Consider the following 17,220-nt stretch of genomic DNA (forward strand, 5'->3'; position numbering starts at 1 on the left):
TTCCTCTGGAAAATGTGCTTTGTGGATCTTCCAGGACCTCTTTAACCTGTCACAGGCCAGGCCTGGCTCTCCCTGGACTCTTTTTTCAGCTTTGCTGCTGCCTCTTTCAAGTTCCAATTGTTTAACAGCAAAGCAGGATGGCTCCTGCATCTTTTTGAGCATTTGGCCTGCAATACCCTCAGCACGTGCTGTGGAACAGAGCTGTACCAGGCCACACAGTGTTACACAAACAACAACTTTCCCTTCCAGGACTCTAATGAAGGTTGTGTTCCGTGAAATTGTGAGAACAATGCACTAGTAACAAGCCGTGAGCAACCCAACCGTACAGGGGCAATTAACAAAATACGCTAAGTGTCAATTTGTCTTGCAACCTCACTCGGTTTCGCTTAGCCCCATATGCAGTTCAAAAGTTTTTGGCAGCAGGCAGCACCATAAATCATAACTTGCATGGCATCTGTTCCTGCCCAGAACCGCACAGTGCGTACAGGATTTGGGTAAGTCATCATCCCAGCTGGATCCTTCACTGAACCACCGTAGTGATCTCGAGTCTTGAAAATTCACTATGGCTATGTATGACTATGGTGTAAAGTGTTTGCTTCCTGGGACAGAGGTCAGAATAGCCAGGAACTGCTGGAAGGAGACAGCTGCTGACACAGTTTGGTCAGACTTGGCATGCTAATGACTCTGAACTGCTAAGGATTTCTAGGGCCACCAGTGGCCTTTCCTCCCAATGGATTCATTCAAACTTGCACCTCTGTTTACATCAGTGTTCACCAGAAGGTGACCCAAATCAGGCTGCTGTGGGTTTTGGGGAAAGGCAGCATGAGTCTCTGACCAGAAGTCTATGTCCTGCAAGAGAACAAATGCATCCAACTCGCTATTTCCCCAACCTCTTTTTAAAGAAAAGAAAACATTCATCTTTAAAAACTCATCTTTGTTCTACTGCTGCACGACAAGGCTCGTGCAAAACCCACTGACAGCACAACAGGATTGCTTCCACACTTTGTGTGTGCACAGATAACATTCCTGCAGCTTGATCTGCTGTCCCTGGAGCACAGTCCATGGACACACTGCCAGCCAAACCGTACCCAGAGATGGCAGCACAGCCCTGAGAGCCCCCTTGCATGGCAGCCTCAGAGCTGCAGGCAGAAGTAGCTTTTCTGTGCAGACTCCTTTTCTTCCCCCCTTCCTCCCAAATGTGGGATCCGTAATTTTCACTAGGAATGCTGCAAGCGGAAGAGCTGGTGGGGGCAATTGTAACCTCAAGGAAAACAGAGCTAGAAACTAAACACTGTTGGTGGTGTGGCACGCCATGAGATGTGCCTTCTTGTACTGGTGCCAAGCTCCTCCCTCAGGTAACCACAAAGCTGGCCTCATCAAGAGCTGCATCTCTCATCAGGATACATATTTCAAGACACAGTAGGAAGCATGCTCATGCACTTGTCACTGCAACACATGGATTGTCAGTGTGATAAATTTATGGCAAACCGGGGGCAGTAATGGAAGGTAATGTCTGAGAGGGCCCACATAACATGAGGAGTGTTTAAATCTACCTTGAGCATTCTGTTCCTCGGATGGACCTGTGGGTGCAGGCAAAGCCTTAACCACTGCCAGCTGTGGGCCCTTCCTTGATGAGGAATTGCCTGCACCTTTGGGCTCCTGGTTTAGCTGCTCAGAAATGCCACTACGTGTGGGGCAGCTATTTAAATGGTAGGCTGCAGCAGGGTTCCTGCGTACACAGGTGGAGCAGGGCATGCAGATGGGGACCACAAGCCCAGATCAGAGCTGTGGAAAGCTGTCCCAGCCTGCAGAACACTGCTCTGGAACCAGGCCATTCTCTGGTGAGTTAATGCCTTCTGAAGCCCCATCCCAGCTCGGGGCTGTGCGGCTCCTCAGAGCAATGGATGATGAAGGCAGTGTCGTGCTGGTGCTGGGTTAGCTGTGTCCAGCTGAACTCACCCAGGTGCTTGGTTAAGTTCCTAAAACTATTCTGCTTCATTCCTTCCAATTGGCTGAATTGGGACTGGGCTTACCCCATGTTTCCATGTGGGTTTGTTTTTCTATGAGTCACTTAGAAGTATTACTGGCAGCTTGCTTCCTTTTTTTCAACTCAAAACCCTTTTTTTTTTCCCACTACTGCTAAGAGTAGAAAGGAAAGAGAAGTAAAGCAGGAGGTGTATAATTGGTTTACTGAACCCACTGTTTTTGTTCTAGACAATGAAATGCTGACTGTGCATTGAGCAGGTTTTTTTGTGCTGAATTCAGTGACTGTTATGGCATGTAAAGTCAATGTGTGTGAAGTCGGGGTGATGAAGAATTTAAGGAGTAGTATGTTGGCATTGTTACAGGTTTCTCACTCAGGAGCTGTTGCTTTATTTATGTAAATAGGACTTGTGCCCCCTAACAGTGTGGCAGAATTAGGTCTTAACAAAAAAAGATATGGAGTAGGCTACAGTAAGAAATAAGCTTAAGTAGAGCTCTTCATTTCTGTAATTACTTTTGAGAAACCTTTATCAGACTTTTTAAGTGAGAACCACCTTCACAGTACACCTTAGGCTGTGGACAGGCCAGCCTACCCATATAGCAATTGATGTTTGAACTCCCTGAAATTAACTGTTTCCAAAGTGAGGCCTTTGACTCTTTCTAACGTTGCTTTCACATCACGTGCTTCTGCCATGTTCAAGCAAGCTCTGTCATTTATTTCCCCAGTGCCGATCTGTGCAGAAAGGCAAGAGGCAGCAGGACCACCTCACAGTAGAGGGAAGGCAATCAATTCAGGGTGACTTGGAATGAAACACATGCTTTTCAAGGAAACACCATTTTGGTGCTTCTCTCCCACAAAGTCAGAGCAGGAACTGCAGCAGTTAATATCTAATGGGCCCTACCATTCTCTGCTGCCAAACATCTGTGCTCGTGTCTACACCTTGCTGCCAAGCCTGGCCTGCTCCCTGACGCTGCTCAGCAGTTCCGTGAACAAAGAGCGAGGGGAAGGGGAAGGCTGCTACCCTGTCCCCTATCTAAGTGAAAAAAAATCCCTGAGACATATGGTCTTGCATAAAATCACCACCCGAGAGAAGCCTGGCGCGGCGTTAGGTTAGTGAGAATATTCTAATTACACCGAGGCTGAGCAGCACCTCATTGGCAGCCACTGAGGAAAGCAAATGGAGATGACAAAACTGTGGGTCATGAGATGCGTATTTTAACAGCATCAGAACCTTTACCCCCAAATTACTAAAAACAACCCTAAAACCATTACTTACCAAGTAATGTAACTAGGAATCAAGACAAACTGTTACTTTCCGTAAGAGGAAAAAAGTTGCTTGGGCTATTTATTTTTTTCTAATTAGTAAGAGAAGTCTGTCTCAAAGAAACTTCTCACTAAGGAGTCGCTGGATTTTATTTGGACCTGTGACTGCTGCCTTCGGAGCCAGTTGTACAAGCATCCCTTATGTAAGAGAGCTGCCAGCCGTGCAGGGCTGGCTGACAAGTCCCATCCCAATCACAGGGCACAGGCACGCTCGCTCTAACCGGAGTCGTGTCAGTGCCGGTGCTGGCTTATCAAGCTCACTGTGCTCCAGGAGAACATTATATGGTTTGTAATATGTCAGGGAATGTCAAATTGAGGGCTGCACAGCAGTGAAGGGTAGAGCAGAAAGCATTCTATTCCAGGCCATTGATTCCTTTTAACAACTACATGCAGTAATTCCCAAAACTATCTCCTCAGTCTCAATCACATGGAAAACATAGCACAGCGTTAGTTCTGAACCTTGCACCCAGTGCAGCTTGAGGATTAGACCGTCCAAGGGGATTAAATAGGATGACTGATTTAATCAAAATAATTCTTTTAATGATAATTTGCTGCATTTCTCCTCCCCCCACCTCCTTAAGGGTCTAATAGTTTGCTTCCTGGATTCCCAGTGCATAAACCGAGCATATTTTCTTCCTACAGGAAATGATCCAATTAAGTTGATGTATAATTGATAATGAACCGTTTAAGCTGATTTTGGCCTCGAAAAATCTTAACCGCGTCCAGTCAGCTGGCTGACCCCCCTTCATCTGCACTGGAGGGACGACAGCACTTAGGGAAAGGGAGGGAGCAGGCTGAGCCCAAGGAAGTGCAGGGAGGCAGGCTAGCTCGAGGGCACTGCACAGGCTGGACAGCAGTAGGGATTACTTGAAAATCACGTAGTCCCCGATTGCTGCTCGGTACCCAGGTTGCAACCTGGCCCTGAGGCAGCAGGGTTCAGACAGCAGAGCTTGGTAAGCAGTCCCGTTAGAGACACGGAACCAGCGTTCTCTGGTGTCTAACCCTGGAGCACCGCTGTGGCAGCGGGGAAGTTTCCCACCCTCCCTAAACACAAATTCTGTTGCCTTACAGCAGGTACCAGCTGGAGATGCTGTTGGACCCGTGTGAGTTCCGTGATTCACCCTCCCCCAGTGCCAAAGCCAGGCCAGCCTGAGGAAGTGCTGCTGACAGCACAGCTGGAAAAGAAGGAATCAGATTCATGGAGAAAGGGTGGAGCACATCTTTGGGAAGACAATGCAGTAAGTTTTATAAACATAAGGGCTAAAATTGCTCCTCACATGAATACCTCTTGCTGACCTCAACAAAGCTGACTCTCTCTCACTAGGAGTTTGATTTTGTCCCTGCTTGGACACCAGCTGGCTGCCCAAAGTGGTTTGGGGCCTTCTCTCCCTGCTGACTTCATGTTAGTATGGCAAACAGGGACAGGTCTGCTCATCACCAAGTCTTGTCAGCAGCCTGTGGGGCCCCTCTCTGTGCTGAGCACTGGGGCACAGGCGTGGTGACAGTGAGTGTCACCACGCTCCAGATGAGAGGTGACTCCGTGAGGTACCGGCAGCGCTGAGCGTGCCGCTGCCGTGCGCGGTTTGTGCGGCGGCTCCCTGCGGGCCCTGCAGCGCTGGCTGTCACCAAGCCGTGTAACTCCAAAGCAGCGATGCACTGCCATGCACAGCAAGTGACACGGGAGCTATCCAGCTGACATAGAAACCCCCAGGATATGGGATAGACACCCCTCACTGGTGTCCAAATGGATCGGGATGCCAGAGGGATTTTGCTGACTGCTCCTTTCAACGGGAGCAGACTTCCCTCCATCAGCCACAGAGTTTTACTGGAGAGAATTTAAACTTTTGTAGCAGAGCCTGAGTCTGATGCTGGGTGAATCTACGGGTTTTTTAAGGCTCCTGTGTGCATTGAATCCTTTGTTTGGCCTCACTGGTCCTGTGTGCATTCCTTGGATGGGTCTAAGTCAGTCCCTGTCAGCCTGGGAGTTTGGACCCTGCAAACCCTGAGGTCTCCTCTCCCCTGGTCACCCCTTCACCAGGAGACAGATCCTCGAGTATCCTAGTTTGCAACTTTTCCTGGACAAATGGACAGCTTTATGCTGAGGCATAGGCTTTTTCCCCAGGAGGCTCAGCCAACTTGAAGAGAATTTTGCTTCAATTTACAATGCTCTGGGTAGTGCAGTACTCAGTTCACATGGCTTGACCTACTTTTTTTTGTCCATTATGCCTAACAGTGGGTTTCCCATGTAAAATGAACAAGCAGGAGGAGATGTTTACCAATTCTATTTCTAATCCTTTCCAGGTAGAATTTTTAAGAAATTTTGTAACCCTAAAAGATAAAACAACTCTAGGCTTACCCTTTTTTGAATTACTTCCTTTAAAGTTGTGCACGTATCAGTTCCTGTAGTCTTATCTGATAAGTTTTTGTGGAGTTTCCTCAGAACAAAATATATTCTAACTTCCTGTATTACGTGCTGTCAACTTACTTCAGTATAAAAATGTGATTGTCTACGTAGAGCTGTCATACACTCTAATAATGTTGCTTAGTGAGTTCCCTTAATGTAACTTTTCAAGGTACCAGCCTTGTCCAATTCTGCCTGCAGAGACAACCAGATAACTTTCACTCACAAATCAGAAGGACTTGACTTTTTAATTAAGGGTTTCATTTTCTTATCTAGTACTGATCTGCTGCATGGTGACAGAAACTGTGCCCTCCCAAAGCCTTCACCCTGTCCTGGCTCATTCACAAGGCTACACTCCGTGTAATAATCAGCCAAAGCCCATCAGTAACTGTTCCTGAGAGTGCAGTAACTTGCCTTCAGCGTTTTGCTTTTAAGCTCTAGAGTTTTGCTCAGATTTATTCACCCTGACAATGCTGTTTAGTTATGACCTTGTAAGCTAGGTATGAGCAATGCTGGCAGAGCAGGAAACTTCACAAAGCAGCCCCTCTTCACAGGTCTGCACAGACTTTTTGACCTGGTAGTGGATGTTATTCAGCAGAAATACAGTGGGCACTTCAACCCTTCTCACTTGCCTAGTATTTTATCAGAACTAATGTCAAAACATGGCGCAAGCTCTCCGGCATCTGAGCCGAGGTTACTCTAAATATTCATCTCGACTGTCTTGAATGTTAATCTGTGGGCAGGATTAAGCAGACATATCTCTGTCCAGAGATAATAAGTTGGAATAGTTGCTTATACTGAAAGCAACTGCAGGAGCAGGTACTCCAGACAGTCTGTGCTAAAACTCATCACTTTTATTTTTTTTAACACTAACAAATGCAGACTAACTGCTCGGCTCTCCTGGAATGCAGTACAAATATAACAGGATAGCAAGCAGTCTCATACCTGGAGAGATCAATGTAGTAGAGGCTCCTGCTCAGCAGTTCTGGGTTGCAGTTTTGCTCAGGGGTCTTAATTGCTGGGTTGCTACCATTTCTGAATGCTTTTCAATGTTCAATGGTGTTTCAATGTTTTTTCTGAACAGAAATCGTTCAACAACATTCACAGAGGGTTTCACAACTGCACCTTTGACTCTGAACTTTGAGCAATACTGCTGCATGTTTGTGACCCATCTCCTTTTCATCTGGTTCGAAATTAGCTTTCCCCTTTACATCAGTGTCTCTGAGTCTGCATTCTCTAGCTAACCTGCAAACTGAAGTGAATTTATAATAGCGACTAACAAGGAAAACTGTGACTATTTCATGTTCAATTAGATCTACTTATCAGTGCTATAAATGTTATGAGAAGGAATTGGCATACTCACTCCAAACCCTTGCAAAGAAAACTGAGTATTAACTACAACATACCAAAATATCCTGTTAATACTGCCACCACAAATGCACTACAAAAAAATCACACACACGTACACAAAATCCAAACCAACCGGAAACCCTACTATGGATACTTCCATCCACACTCTGTGGTAAAAGCTGAGTGTTGACATGGCCGGTGGCTGGGCTGTAAATGAACCCTGAATCAACTCAGGAGCTCAGTCTGCAGAAGCAGACCTCGCATGTGAGCTGTAGAACTGTGTACATCCGTTTGCTTTTCCTGTCACTGCTAAGTTGTTACCTTGAAACAACGCGTTGCCATTCCACGTATCTGGTCTTGTTTTACAGCTAAGGTACACCCAAATCTGGGATTTTTACAGCTGGGTTTTTCTTAAGTATCGAAGGAAGCTGGATTGAGGCTTGTGCACACACCATCTGGCATATCTTATCAGAAAAGCTTCCCTCCCTGCTGACACACGCTTTCAGGTTCCTGGGAGGTATGGACGCAGCAGGCTGGCACTGCTCCTAGCCAGAGACCACCCAAAAACACCTTGGCTGAGAATGTGGGTAATGGGACACCCTATGGCTTATGCTAACCTTCCATGTGTTTCAATGACAGACTCTTCAAGCTGAGCTCCTGAGAAACCTGAAGTGACTGTACTTGTGCTGCTTCCAGAGGAGGGCCAGAGGAGTGCGGAGACCTGACCCCTCGGAAGGTGCCCATCCGCAGGTCAGTGACCCTCGCTGGAGGGGAAACGCCAAACACCCATGTCTTTATTCCTCTATCATGCTTATTTGCAAAGCAGTATCCTTGGAAACATAACATCATCAGCTGGGGTTAAACATTTGGCTCTTATAAACACAGCCCAGTACTGGCACTCGGATCATTTGTACCAGCAGCATCGCTGAGTCCTGTAAGTCCCTCAAATGGCACAGAATGAGATTTTAAATAGTAAAGGTGTTAGGCAGTACCACATGGGCTGCACTGTCTTTTCAGGGGAAAATCTGTCAATGCATCAAAAGATTGCTTACCTTTCTCTAGAAAGCTCAAGGAAGATTCTGGAACTATATTTATTTTATGTAACAGGGAAAATAAGTTGTTGCATTACAGCATTCCCAAAAACCACACTGCTCAAGGGAAGTGATAAATTCATGACTGTGTAGTATCCTGTATGTGAATAGTATCCTTTTGTTATTTAAAAAAAGAAAAGGAAAGGGAAATGAGAGTGGGCTCTCTCAGAAAATGGATTTCATTATTGCTTTTGACTTCTGCCAGTAAGCCTGTTTGCACTGTGCTGCCTACATGCAGCAGCAGCATGCTAACCTTGTAAAAAAGACACAGCCTCCAGTCTAAAATGGGACAAATTTTGTGTCCACAACCACAGGTGTCTTAGCACACAGCTGAAATAGTGTCAAGCCACTGATGGCAACCAGAATGATTCTCTTTGATCCCTTCCCACAGTAGTCAGCTGAATGGCCTCATCTCACTGATGGCAGTTTCTCAAGCCATGCTGAAAACAGGAACAGTCTTACCGCGTACTGGGATAACAAGTGGTTAAAGTCATGCATTTAAAACACTTCTCTCTGTATGGAAAGATTTGGGTAATTCCTAAATTGCACTTATTCCTCAGGTTTTAAGCAGTTGTTCTCAAGTCTCTCAGAGTAACAGTCTCCATTTTTTCCAGACTGAACCCAAAGCTGTCATTTATCAGAGCATCCCCCAAACTTCCCAGATGAACTTCCCTCTCTTTGTGAGGAGTCTTCAAATTCTACATGAGGTCTGAGCATGAATAACTGCAGGAGGTGCAAGCAGTGCTGATTTACAGAACTGCATCTCTAAGGTAATGGGGAGGGAACTTCATCTACTGCAATTCCTGCCTCAGGAACCAGCTCTGCCTAGAAGAGCAAGTGAGACTAGAGAGTATGCTCTACTCTTGAAGAAATGTAAAACTTATTGCCTGGTACTCACAGAATTGATTATTCCCTTCAGTGCTTGGAATCCTCCAGTGACAGGGAAGACTTGCTCTTTCACGTCAGCAATTCTTTCCAGCTTTGGAGAGAAAATGCATGCAAACACATGAATCATCTGGCAAACTAAATTCCTCACGCTGCTTTACGCCCTTAAAATTTAAATGGATGTCTAAAAGCAACCTTCATCAGTTCTGCTAAGAGAAGGAAACTTTAGAGCTCTCTCACAGCTAACTAAGAGTTTTCTGAACTGGAGGGCTTACCACAGCTGACTGCAGCTAACAAAATGGTGGCTAGTCATCGTGGCAAGCATCACACTGAGGAAACCTTTCAGGGCCTGTATTTTGGCAGTGATTTTGTACCTCCCATCCCAACAATAACCTTCCCTGTTGGTTCTGCCTTTCACTAAAAGCCCTTTCTCTGCATCTCCTTTAGGAAGGAGCCTTTCCTGTACCTCTCCACTGAAGCCACTTGGACCAAACAGGAGTAGCTGCAGCCTTCACTGGGACACAGCAACTCTGGAACAGCTTTTCAGTGAAGGGCATGAATCCCGTGTTCTTTTCCTTGTCCCAAGATGGTTACACATGCTCTGCTTGAACCTTGTCTACGGCTCCGCTGTTCAGTGTCATCAGTACCCTGACCTGGCTGCCATTCCAATGAGAGGGGCTTGCCTGCACCCTCTCGCTGGCAGCTCCCAGTTAAGGGGATTTCCAACGGGGCTCCTTGGCAGTGAGCACGGCACCCACACGTTCTATTTATGTCTGTGTACACGTCTGAGAGTGGTTCCTGAGCCAGAGAAGACATTATGCTGCCTAATGTAAGTAAAATTAAATTTCTGTACAACTTAACATTAACTCTGTAAAACTCTGGGTTGAGGTACTGCCTAGTACTCTAAAATAGTCAAGCTCTTCTTCTTACCTGTTCTTGTTCAAAATCGTGGACACCAACACAGTAAACTCTCGCTCCCAGCTCTCTGGATTTCCTTGCCTGTGGCATCATAGAACAGAGAAATAAGCATTTTTTTAATTCAAGAGGCAGCACCCAAACTCTGCAGGGCATGACATGTATTTCCAGCTTGTGCTCACCTCTTTCTCTGCATACAAGGGAATCTGACCATCCAGCTTGCCATCAGTCAGTGCAATGATGATACTAGAGAACCTTGAGGCTCCTTGCTTTGCAATTTGCATGTTGGCCTGAAAACAACAAAATCCTTTATCCACCTTAAAACTACACCCAAACTTTTAACTGTGATGCATCTTCTAAGCATCTAATACAACATCTGAAATAACAGCTTCATCCTCAAATCTCTCTCATGACAATCATCTGCCTCCCTTGAACTCACTACCAGCAGGGAAAAGCCCCTCACTGGTCCTTCCCAGCCACAATTGAGCCCATCTCCAAAGCAATTGGGTCACTGACCAGTCAACCCTCGCAACGCGCAGCTCTCCCAGGACAGAGTGCTTCAAATCCACCATTAGGATTTTCTTTGCTAACCCCCAGATTTCAGACACAGTCAGTAGGTCCCAAGATATAAAAAGAACAGCTTAAAACTATTTATTTTTTTTTTATTTTTAACTAGCAACAGAATTCCCTTTTCCCAGCTTTTCAGAGCGCAGATCCTGGTTACAAACATGGCTCTGCAGTCACAGGGGAAGAACTGATTTTTCTGTAGCAGTGAAAGCTTAGATCTTCACCTTCAGGGCTAGGGCTTTCATCAAAACTGCATTACTTGAACAAAGAAAAATATAAGCAGCTGGGAACTCAGTAATTAAGACAGTCCAAAATGAAGAGCGTTTGTCTCACAAACGCTGCTCTGTGCGGTAAACTCTCCCCGAGGAGAGCGCTCTGGAAGGCACCGCAAGCCCCGCAGCCCTCCCGAGCTGCGTGTGACTGCTCACCGTGTCGCTGGCATGCTGGCTGAGCTCTGAGACCCACGACACACAACCATGCTCTGTGAGCAGGAGCAAGTCTGAGAAATTCCATATGGCAAATTGCTGTGATGGCTAATCATCTTCTGCATGGGATTTGCAGAGTGTCTGGGCAGCCCTGGGACCACTCAGGCAGCCAGAAAGATTTGAGCGTAACAGACTGAGGTGTACAACTGTTCTATTTATGTTACAGGTTGTTACCCAAAGGGTGAGAATAGAGGATCAGCTGATTGCAAGAAGATGAGTAAAACCTACCTGTTTTAGTCCTTCGTGTATGTATGTCTCACCTGCTGGTGTCACCTCCGCCAGATCCTTTAGGCCTTTCTTAATTTTCTCCCTGCGAACGAAAGAAAAGGTAAGAGACTTTTTGTGTGACCTGAAGTGTGGAAAGGGTGTAATTTACCAATTGAAAAACAGTATTTGTCCTCAAGGAGAACTGAAATGAAAAGCTGTAAATTAGAGCCTTTAGTTAGGATCCCACATGGAGGCAGACTGTGTATTCATGACAGAAGTGGCGCTGTGGGAACAGGTATTTCAGACCTATCTAACGCAATATGCTTCAGTGAGTCAAAAAGCTGGAATCAAGGAAAATGTTCAGGCGGAGTAGATATTGCAAAGAGATGGTAAAGCATTTCATAGCCCAGTGGAAATTCTTTTGCATTAGGTCTATTTTGCTACTTTAAACCAACTTTGCTTCCAACCACACTGCAATCAAAGAAATCCCCTAAAACAGCAGTTCTGTTTCAACAGAAATCTTCCAGATCAATATGCAGGAATTTAATGACATAGAACAGAACTTCAATAATTAAAACCTTTGCCCTGAAGAAAACAGCAGTAGGCAAATGTAGCATTTGCAATACACCTTTTGTGTCCATGGGACAAGAGCAGGATTGAGGATCGTTTTTAAATTTTGACTGTCACAACCTTTTTGTGTGACCTTTCCGAAGACATCCCACACAGGTCCACAGCTCACACAGATTTAACAGGAAAACACATCTGCACCATGGTTTTTCACGAGCAGTACAGCAGGTCCACCTGCAAGATGCTCACTAGCTATGGAGCTGAAAGGGGAGAAGTTGACAGACTGCACCACAGGGACTGTTTCCAGTGAAATGGGCACAAGCAGGGGGAAAAGGCAGAGGGACTACTGAAAGAATCCAATCCACAGGGTCCTCATTCCCCTGCAAACATAGGTTCAGCCGAGTCCATGGAAAGCCATGCTAGGAAAGGATAAGCAAAAACTAAGAAGGGGCAAAATTTGGGCCAGAATATATAGAACATTGTGACAAATCTAGGTGAGAAAGAGGAACCCAGCAGGGGTGAGGAGATGGAGGGAAAATACATCGCGGGATGCGTGAAAGCTTTCCTTAGGCCAGACCAAATGAGAAAGAATGCATATGCCACACTGCCTGAATGCCACCCACTCGTCATTTGTTCCACGGATGGGCTTCCTCTATGTTTAGCAGCTCTGTTCCAAAGTACAATCCATAGCTGGAATAAGCTCCCCATCACAGGATCCACTGATACAATCAGGGAGGGGAGGGAGTAAAAGAGATATGTGGCATTCAATGTATGGAAGGGAACAAGTTATGTAAGATAATACAATCTGTTTGATCCAAATATTTTACATTCAGCATCTATAGAAACAACTTGCAAGTGATTATGTACGAACGCAGATTATAAACCACAGGGTTGGTGCTTGCCAGGAATGAGTGGCAGCACATCACAGGCGTTAGTGCTCTGCTGCCAAGAAACAAGCAGCAACTCAAGTCCCAGTTTTGTGAAACAGATTTCATTTTGCAGAAATAGCTTTTGTACAATCAGTTCGGTTTTATTTATCTGCAACGTCTTGTGACCCGGTCGCACAGCAATCCCTGGTGTTGCCAGGTCTCTGCCTACAAGGGGTTCCAGAAAACCTTTGGTAGCATGAGCCGTTTTAGCTGCATTTCATCAGGCACCATCTCTTGCCCTCGGGGCACAGCTGCACTAGACAGACCCAGCCAGATGTCAGCTAGCTCCCAGCAGTCTCCAAGCCGGTCAAGTGCAAGCGGGTTCTGGTCTGGATGTCAGAAGGCTGGTGTGGATTGCAGGACCTTGGGGCCCTGGGACCAGCAGGAGAGGTGGGCTCCGCCTTCTCTGAAACTCCCCCCAGCTGGTTTGAAGGCTGGACACGCGAGCTCGTGCCTGCCTTCACTGTCCTGATAACAGGACTCAGCAGTCAGCCAGGCACAGCACTCAGGAGCCCCACTCCTGCTCCTCAGTGCTCTCACAACTTCCCTTTCTCTAGTTTCTGTAAGGCTGCTTGGTAGCTCCAGAAATCCCCAGGGAAGTTGTGGTTGTGTAACTCATCTGTACCATGACAGCAGAGCCCTCAGCCCGGGCGCCCCGGACATCCCACAGCACAGCTCAGGAGCACTAACACAGGCTGAGGGATGCTGGCTTTGTGGTGCAAATCAGAAAAGGGAGGGGGGTGGAAGAGGCAAAACAGAATCAGCAACTTGCAGCCTGTCTGTGTTTGGGCTGAATAAGTGCAAATTTAATATCTTTTACCCACTCAGCATATGCGCTGCAGCCCATTTCTGTGTTTTAGCACAGGCACAACTAATTTTTAATAGCTACCCCGTCTGTTCTCTCTCTCAGTTGTGTAACTGCCTCAGACAGCTCTTCCAGCAGCAGCCAGGCAAACACAGCTGTTAATATCCATGCAGATTCCAGAAGGGGTGTTCTTAGCCCCTCTGAGTGGGGGACAGTATTGTGCATGTCTCTTCCGTATCACATTCCACCTATTGAAGTGCTGGAATCTTGAATTATCTTAGTGTGAGGAGCATACGAGCGCTGGCAGGAGATGGTGGCTCTCACTGAGCATGTATTTATGGTGAGAAATGAGGCTGTGTGCTGCAAGGCAACAGGCTCATCTCTAACAAACAAAGGCAAACAGAACAGGTACTTGGGGTTTGCTGCTAAGAAGGATGTACAGTAAACAGGAAAGCACAAACACGCGTCACTGAAACCGAGAGGGGAAGTGTTCTTTGACAAAGAGTGATGGCTCCATCTCTGATGGGGCAAGCTGCTGGACTCATGCAAGGAAACCCTGCACGAGCCTCCTCAGGTGCATCATTTAGAGGAGACTTATGCCTTCTAGGCCTCTTAAATACTACAGAGGGTTGATTCACTTATAATATTACTCTGCTTCAAACTTGCCGCCTCCTGCACAGGCTCCAGATGAAAACCACATCAGTGGCCAACTCTGTGTGTACCTGGTACACCGGGCAGAGCGTGCTCTCTGCAGATCAGTCTGTTTTGGCAAGCTGCCTTGGACCCAAGCACAGGGGCAGCTCACGTCACCGAGGCCCTGAATGCACCCATGTTTTACACACCCCTGGCAGCGCGCCACCGGACTAGCGACAAGGACGGTACAGTGGGTCACGTACCAGCTACTCGAGCACACCACTTTTCCACCTTCACCAACACAATCTCTTTTTATCTCCAGCAGGAGTTTCACCCAGGCAGACTCAGCCGGGCCTGGCCACTGGCACCGGTCAGTGCTGCCAAAGCTGGCTTACAGAGACCTGGACTGCTGCTGGCCAGCACAGCTGGCCAAAAGAGAACAAAGGCAACATTGTGCCAGCTGGATGGTATTCCTGAGGGCATCCACTGTCCCAAACCACTTGCCTTCCAATAGTGAGCCCCAAAGGTGAGTGCTCCAATCTTTGTTTGCCACTTATTGAACAGTTTCCAGCTCAACTTGACAAGCATGTGTTTCGAATGAGCTTTAACTGATGCGAGAAGGCTTTTCCACCTGGGTGTTGTGGTTATTCTATGGACTTACTATAGCACTGTGTCTACCATGATTAACAATGACTTCTCTTTACAGTTAGTCACAGCACTACTCACGCTCACAAAATATTTGGGAATCTGCGGGCTTTGGCGCTATACTGTGGCCTTCTTTTATCCATAGCTCTATTGTGCAGTAAACCCAGCAAGAACTTTGTGCAAACAATCAGAAAGCCTGAGGCTTTCAAAAAAAAAATAAATTCTGCCCTACTTTGATCTAACTGCTGGGAAGAAATTGTGGTTTCCTGGCATTTGGGAATTAGCAAGTAAGCCAGGGCAAAAACATGCCTGCAAGTTCAAAATGCATGTAAGGAACCAAGGCCATAATATCCAATAATCACCCACACAAAGACCCATCCCCGCAACTGCGGTGTGCTTAGCATCCTTATATTCTGTTGGGAACAATGGGGGCCAGACAGCCTCACTATTTTTCCTCTGTTGACTTCTTTAATATTTAAAAGGACAGCTGCTCCAACTCTCCGTCCCCACCTATGTACATATGGTCACAGTTACCAGTCTCCTTCTCCTTGTAATTCCCCCTGCACAAGAAGGGTGGCACTTTGCTTTCCCTGACACACTCACAAGAGCATCAGCCAACCCTGAACTGGAGCCAAGCCCCACAAGGGAACCCACTAGAACTGTGGAGGTTCTTCCTGTGCATTACACCAGGCTTCTGAGAAAAACCCAGCTCTGTGCGTGGCTCCAAGTGTGCCACAGACAGGCAATGAAAAAGCTGCTTGTGTTCCTGTGGCAGGGTTCCAGCATCCTGCCCAGCATTTCAAGTGCTCTGTGTGCTACCACTGCTGCCTCTCAGGCCTGATAAGGAACAGGCCACTGACAGCCTATTGAGATGGAGAGAAGGGACCTCATTGATTTCAGCAGGCCCCAGGACAGGCTCAAGTGTCCTCTCCTGACCCCTCTCAAGCCATCTGGAAAAATGGCTTATAAGCTTGTCCCTGCCCACAGAGAGCAGATCCAATATCCCAATCCGGATGGGGGAAAGCGGCTGTTTTCAAGACGGACCACTTTTTAAATGTTAAAACAGGAGGGGCTCAGAACTGAGTTTTTAGACAGCTCAGATGTCAGCTACATTTCTCTAGCATGACACGTGCCTGTTGCCAGTGGCAAGTCTTTCCAGCAAGTCTTGTACTTGTTATGTACTGTTTTAAACAAACCCACAGCAGAACTAAGCAACTGCAGCACACCGCATTTTGCACTGACCCTACAGAAAAGGGAGCAGAAAAGATGGACCACCTCACTTCCACCCTGCCACAGGTCTATGGAGCGATTCCTGAGTGGTTTATCCACATGTTCCAAACCCAGAAGGTTGTGCACTGCGGTAGCTCCTGGACAGAAGGGGAAGAGCAGAGGTCGTGCTGGTTTTGAAAAGGCTGAGAGGACACCAAAGGAATCAGACAGCAGTGACACTCCTCTGCTGAGAGCACTCTTTCCACACGACCATTGCCCAGTTTCTGTGAGTTCGGTAATTATTTTTGCAATATTCTCTTCTCTACCTTTTTCTCCTCCTTCTGTTTCCCCCCACCCATCCTTAAGCTATCCTAGCTGCAAATCCTCACGCTTTAGAAATCAGAGTGAGCAGACTTCAAAACCATCCACTGAAAGTTCAGGTACACCTATCCACCCCCACAGTGTCAGAAAGATCTCACACCCTTCAAGTGGCACCAACCAGGGTCTAAAGCAGACCCTGAAGTCTAGATTAGGAAATACGAAACAAAATACCTACCTTATGTGAGAATATGAGGAACATTTATTTACCATTTTATGCTTCTCCTAGACATGAAAAAACCCTGATAACCATTCTATGGATGCTGCTTTACAAAAGTGAGTGGAAGAATCATTCTTGCACTGCGCCAAGGGAGATGTGGAGTCACACAGAGATGAAAACGTTACTGCTAGTTTTTCTGCAAAGCAGTGGCAGGGTTAACATCAAGGATTTGTTTCCCACTATTCCTCTCCTTCCTTTTTTATGAGGCTATCCAAAGATACGGTCACAAAATTAAATCAGCTCTGCAGGGAGGCTTCATGACTGGCCACCACTTAGAGGTATCAGTCGTTGTTCCGTACCTGTTACTGCTCCTCTGATTCAGCAGGGGTGGGAGGAGGGAGGGAGGGAGAGATTTAAAAGAGCAGAGCACTAACCTGTCTCCAGTTAGTGGCATAATGACGTGTGCCTGGGTGGAAAACACGATAAACGACAGTCTCATCTTGGGGCTTTAGAAAAGAGAAAGAAGGCAAAACACATTTCAGAGAAACATACAGATGCACAGCATTTCATTCACTTATGCAGGTCTCATTTGCGTGACCTTTATCCTCTCGCTTCCTAGGAGCATTCTTTTGAACTACAAACCCAAAATGACAGGAGTTAAAGAGTGGGTTTGTTTCTCTGAGCAG

At 46.6% G+C, this 17,220-nt stretch overlaps 1 protein-coding gene and 1 long non-coding RNA gene across 6 annotated transcripts in view; one reads left to right on the forward strand and one right to left on the reverse strand.

The window, feature by feature from the left end:
* The window catches only part of ANTXR2 (ANTXR cell adhesion molecule 2), a 73,386-nt gene that overhangs the window by 53,391 nt on the left and 2,775 nt on the right, over nt 1–17,220 (reverse strand). For all 5 annotated transcript variants that reach the window (XR_015287359.1, XR_015287360.1, XM_086890930.1 and 2 more), the window contains exons 3-7: nt 16,969–17,040; nt 11,230–11,311; nt 10,132–10,239; nt 9,965–10,033; nt 9,048–9,128 (exon numbers count right to left, since the gene is read on the reverse strand). Coding sequence is in view for 3 of the 5 variants with exons in the window: in XM_086890930.1 (XP_086747056.1) it covers nt 9,048–9,128; nt 9,965–10,033; nt 10,132–10,239; nt 11,230–11,311; nt 16,969–17,040 (412 nt within the window). In the remaining 2 variants the exon portion in view is untranslated. The remainder of the gene's footprint in view (nt 1–9,047; nt 9,129–9,964; nt 10,034–10,131; nt 10,240–11,229; nt 11,312–16,968; nt 17,041–17,220) is intronic.
* The window catches only part of LOC111922469 (uncharacterized), a 50,215-nt gene that overhangs the window by 14,689 nt on the left and 18,306 nt on the right, over nt 1–17,220 (forward strand). Inside the window, exons 3-9 of the long non-coding RNA XR_015287363.1 lie at nt 4,379–4,545; nt 7,698–7,808; nt 8,764–8,919; nt 9,482–9,863; nt 11,168–11,329; nt 14,190–14,668; nt 16,084–16,282. This is a non-coding gene — a long non-coding RNA (uncharacterized LOC111922469). The remainder of the gene's footprint in view (nt 1–4,378; nt 4,546–7,697; nt 7,809–8,763; nt 8,920–9,481; nt 9,864–11,167; nt 11,330–14,189; nt 14,669–16,083; nt 16,283–17,220) is intronic.

Source organism: Cyanistes caeruleus, chromosome 5 (genome assembly GCF_971803275.1).
Source record: "Cyanistes caeruleus chromosome 5, bCyaCae1.hap1.1, whole genome shotgun sequence".
Taxonomy (NCBI): Eukaryota; Metazoa; Chordata; class Aves; order Passeriformes; family Paridae; genus Cyanistes; species Cyanistes caeruleus.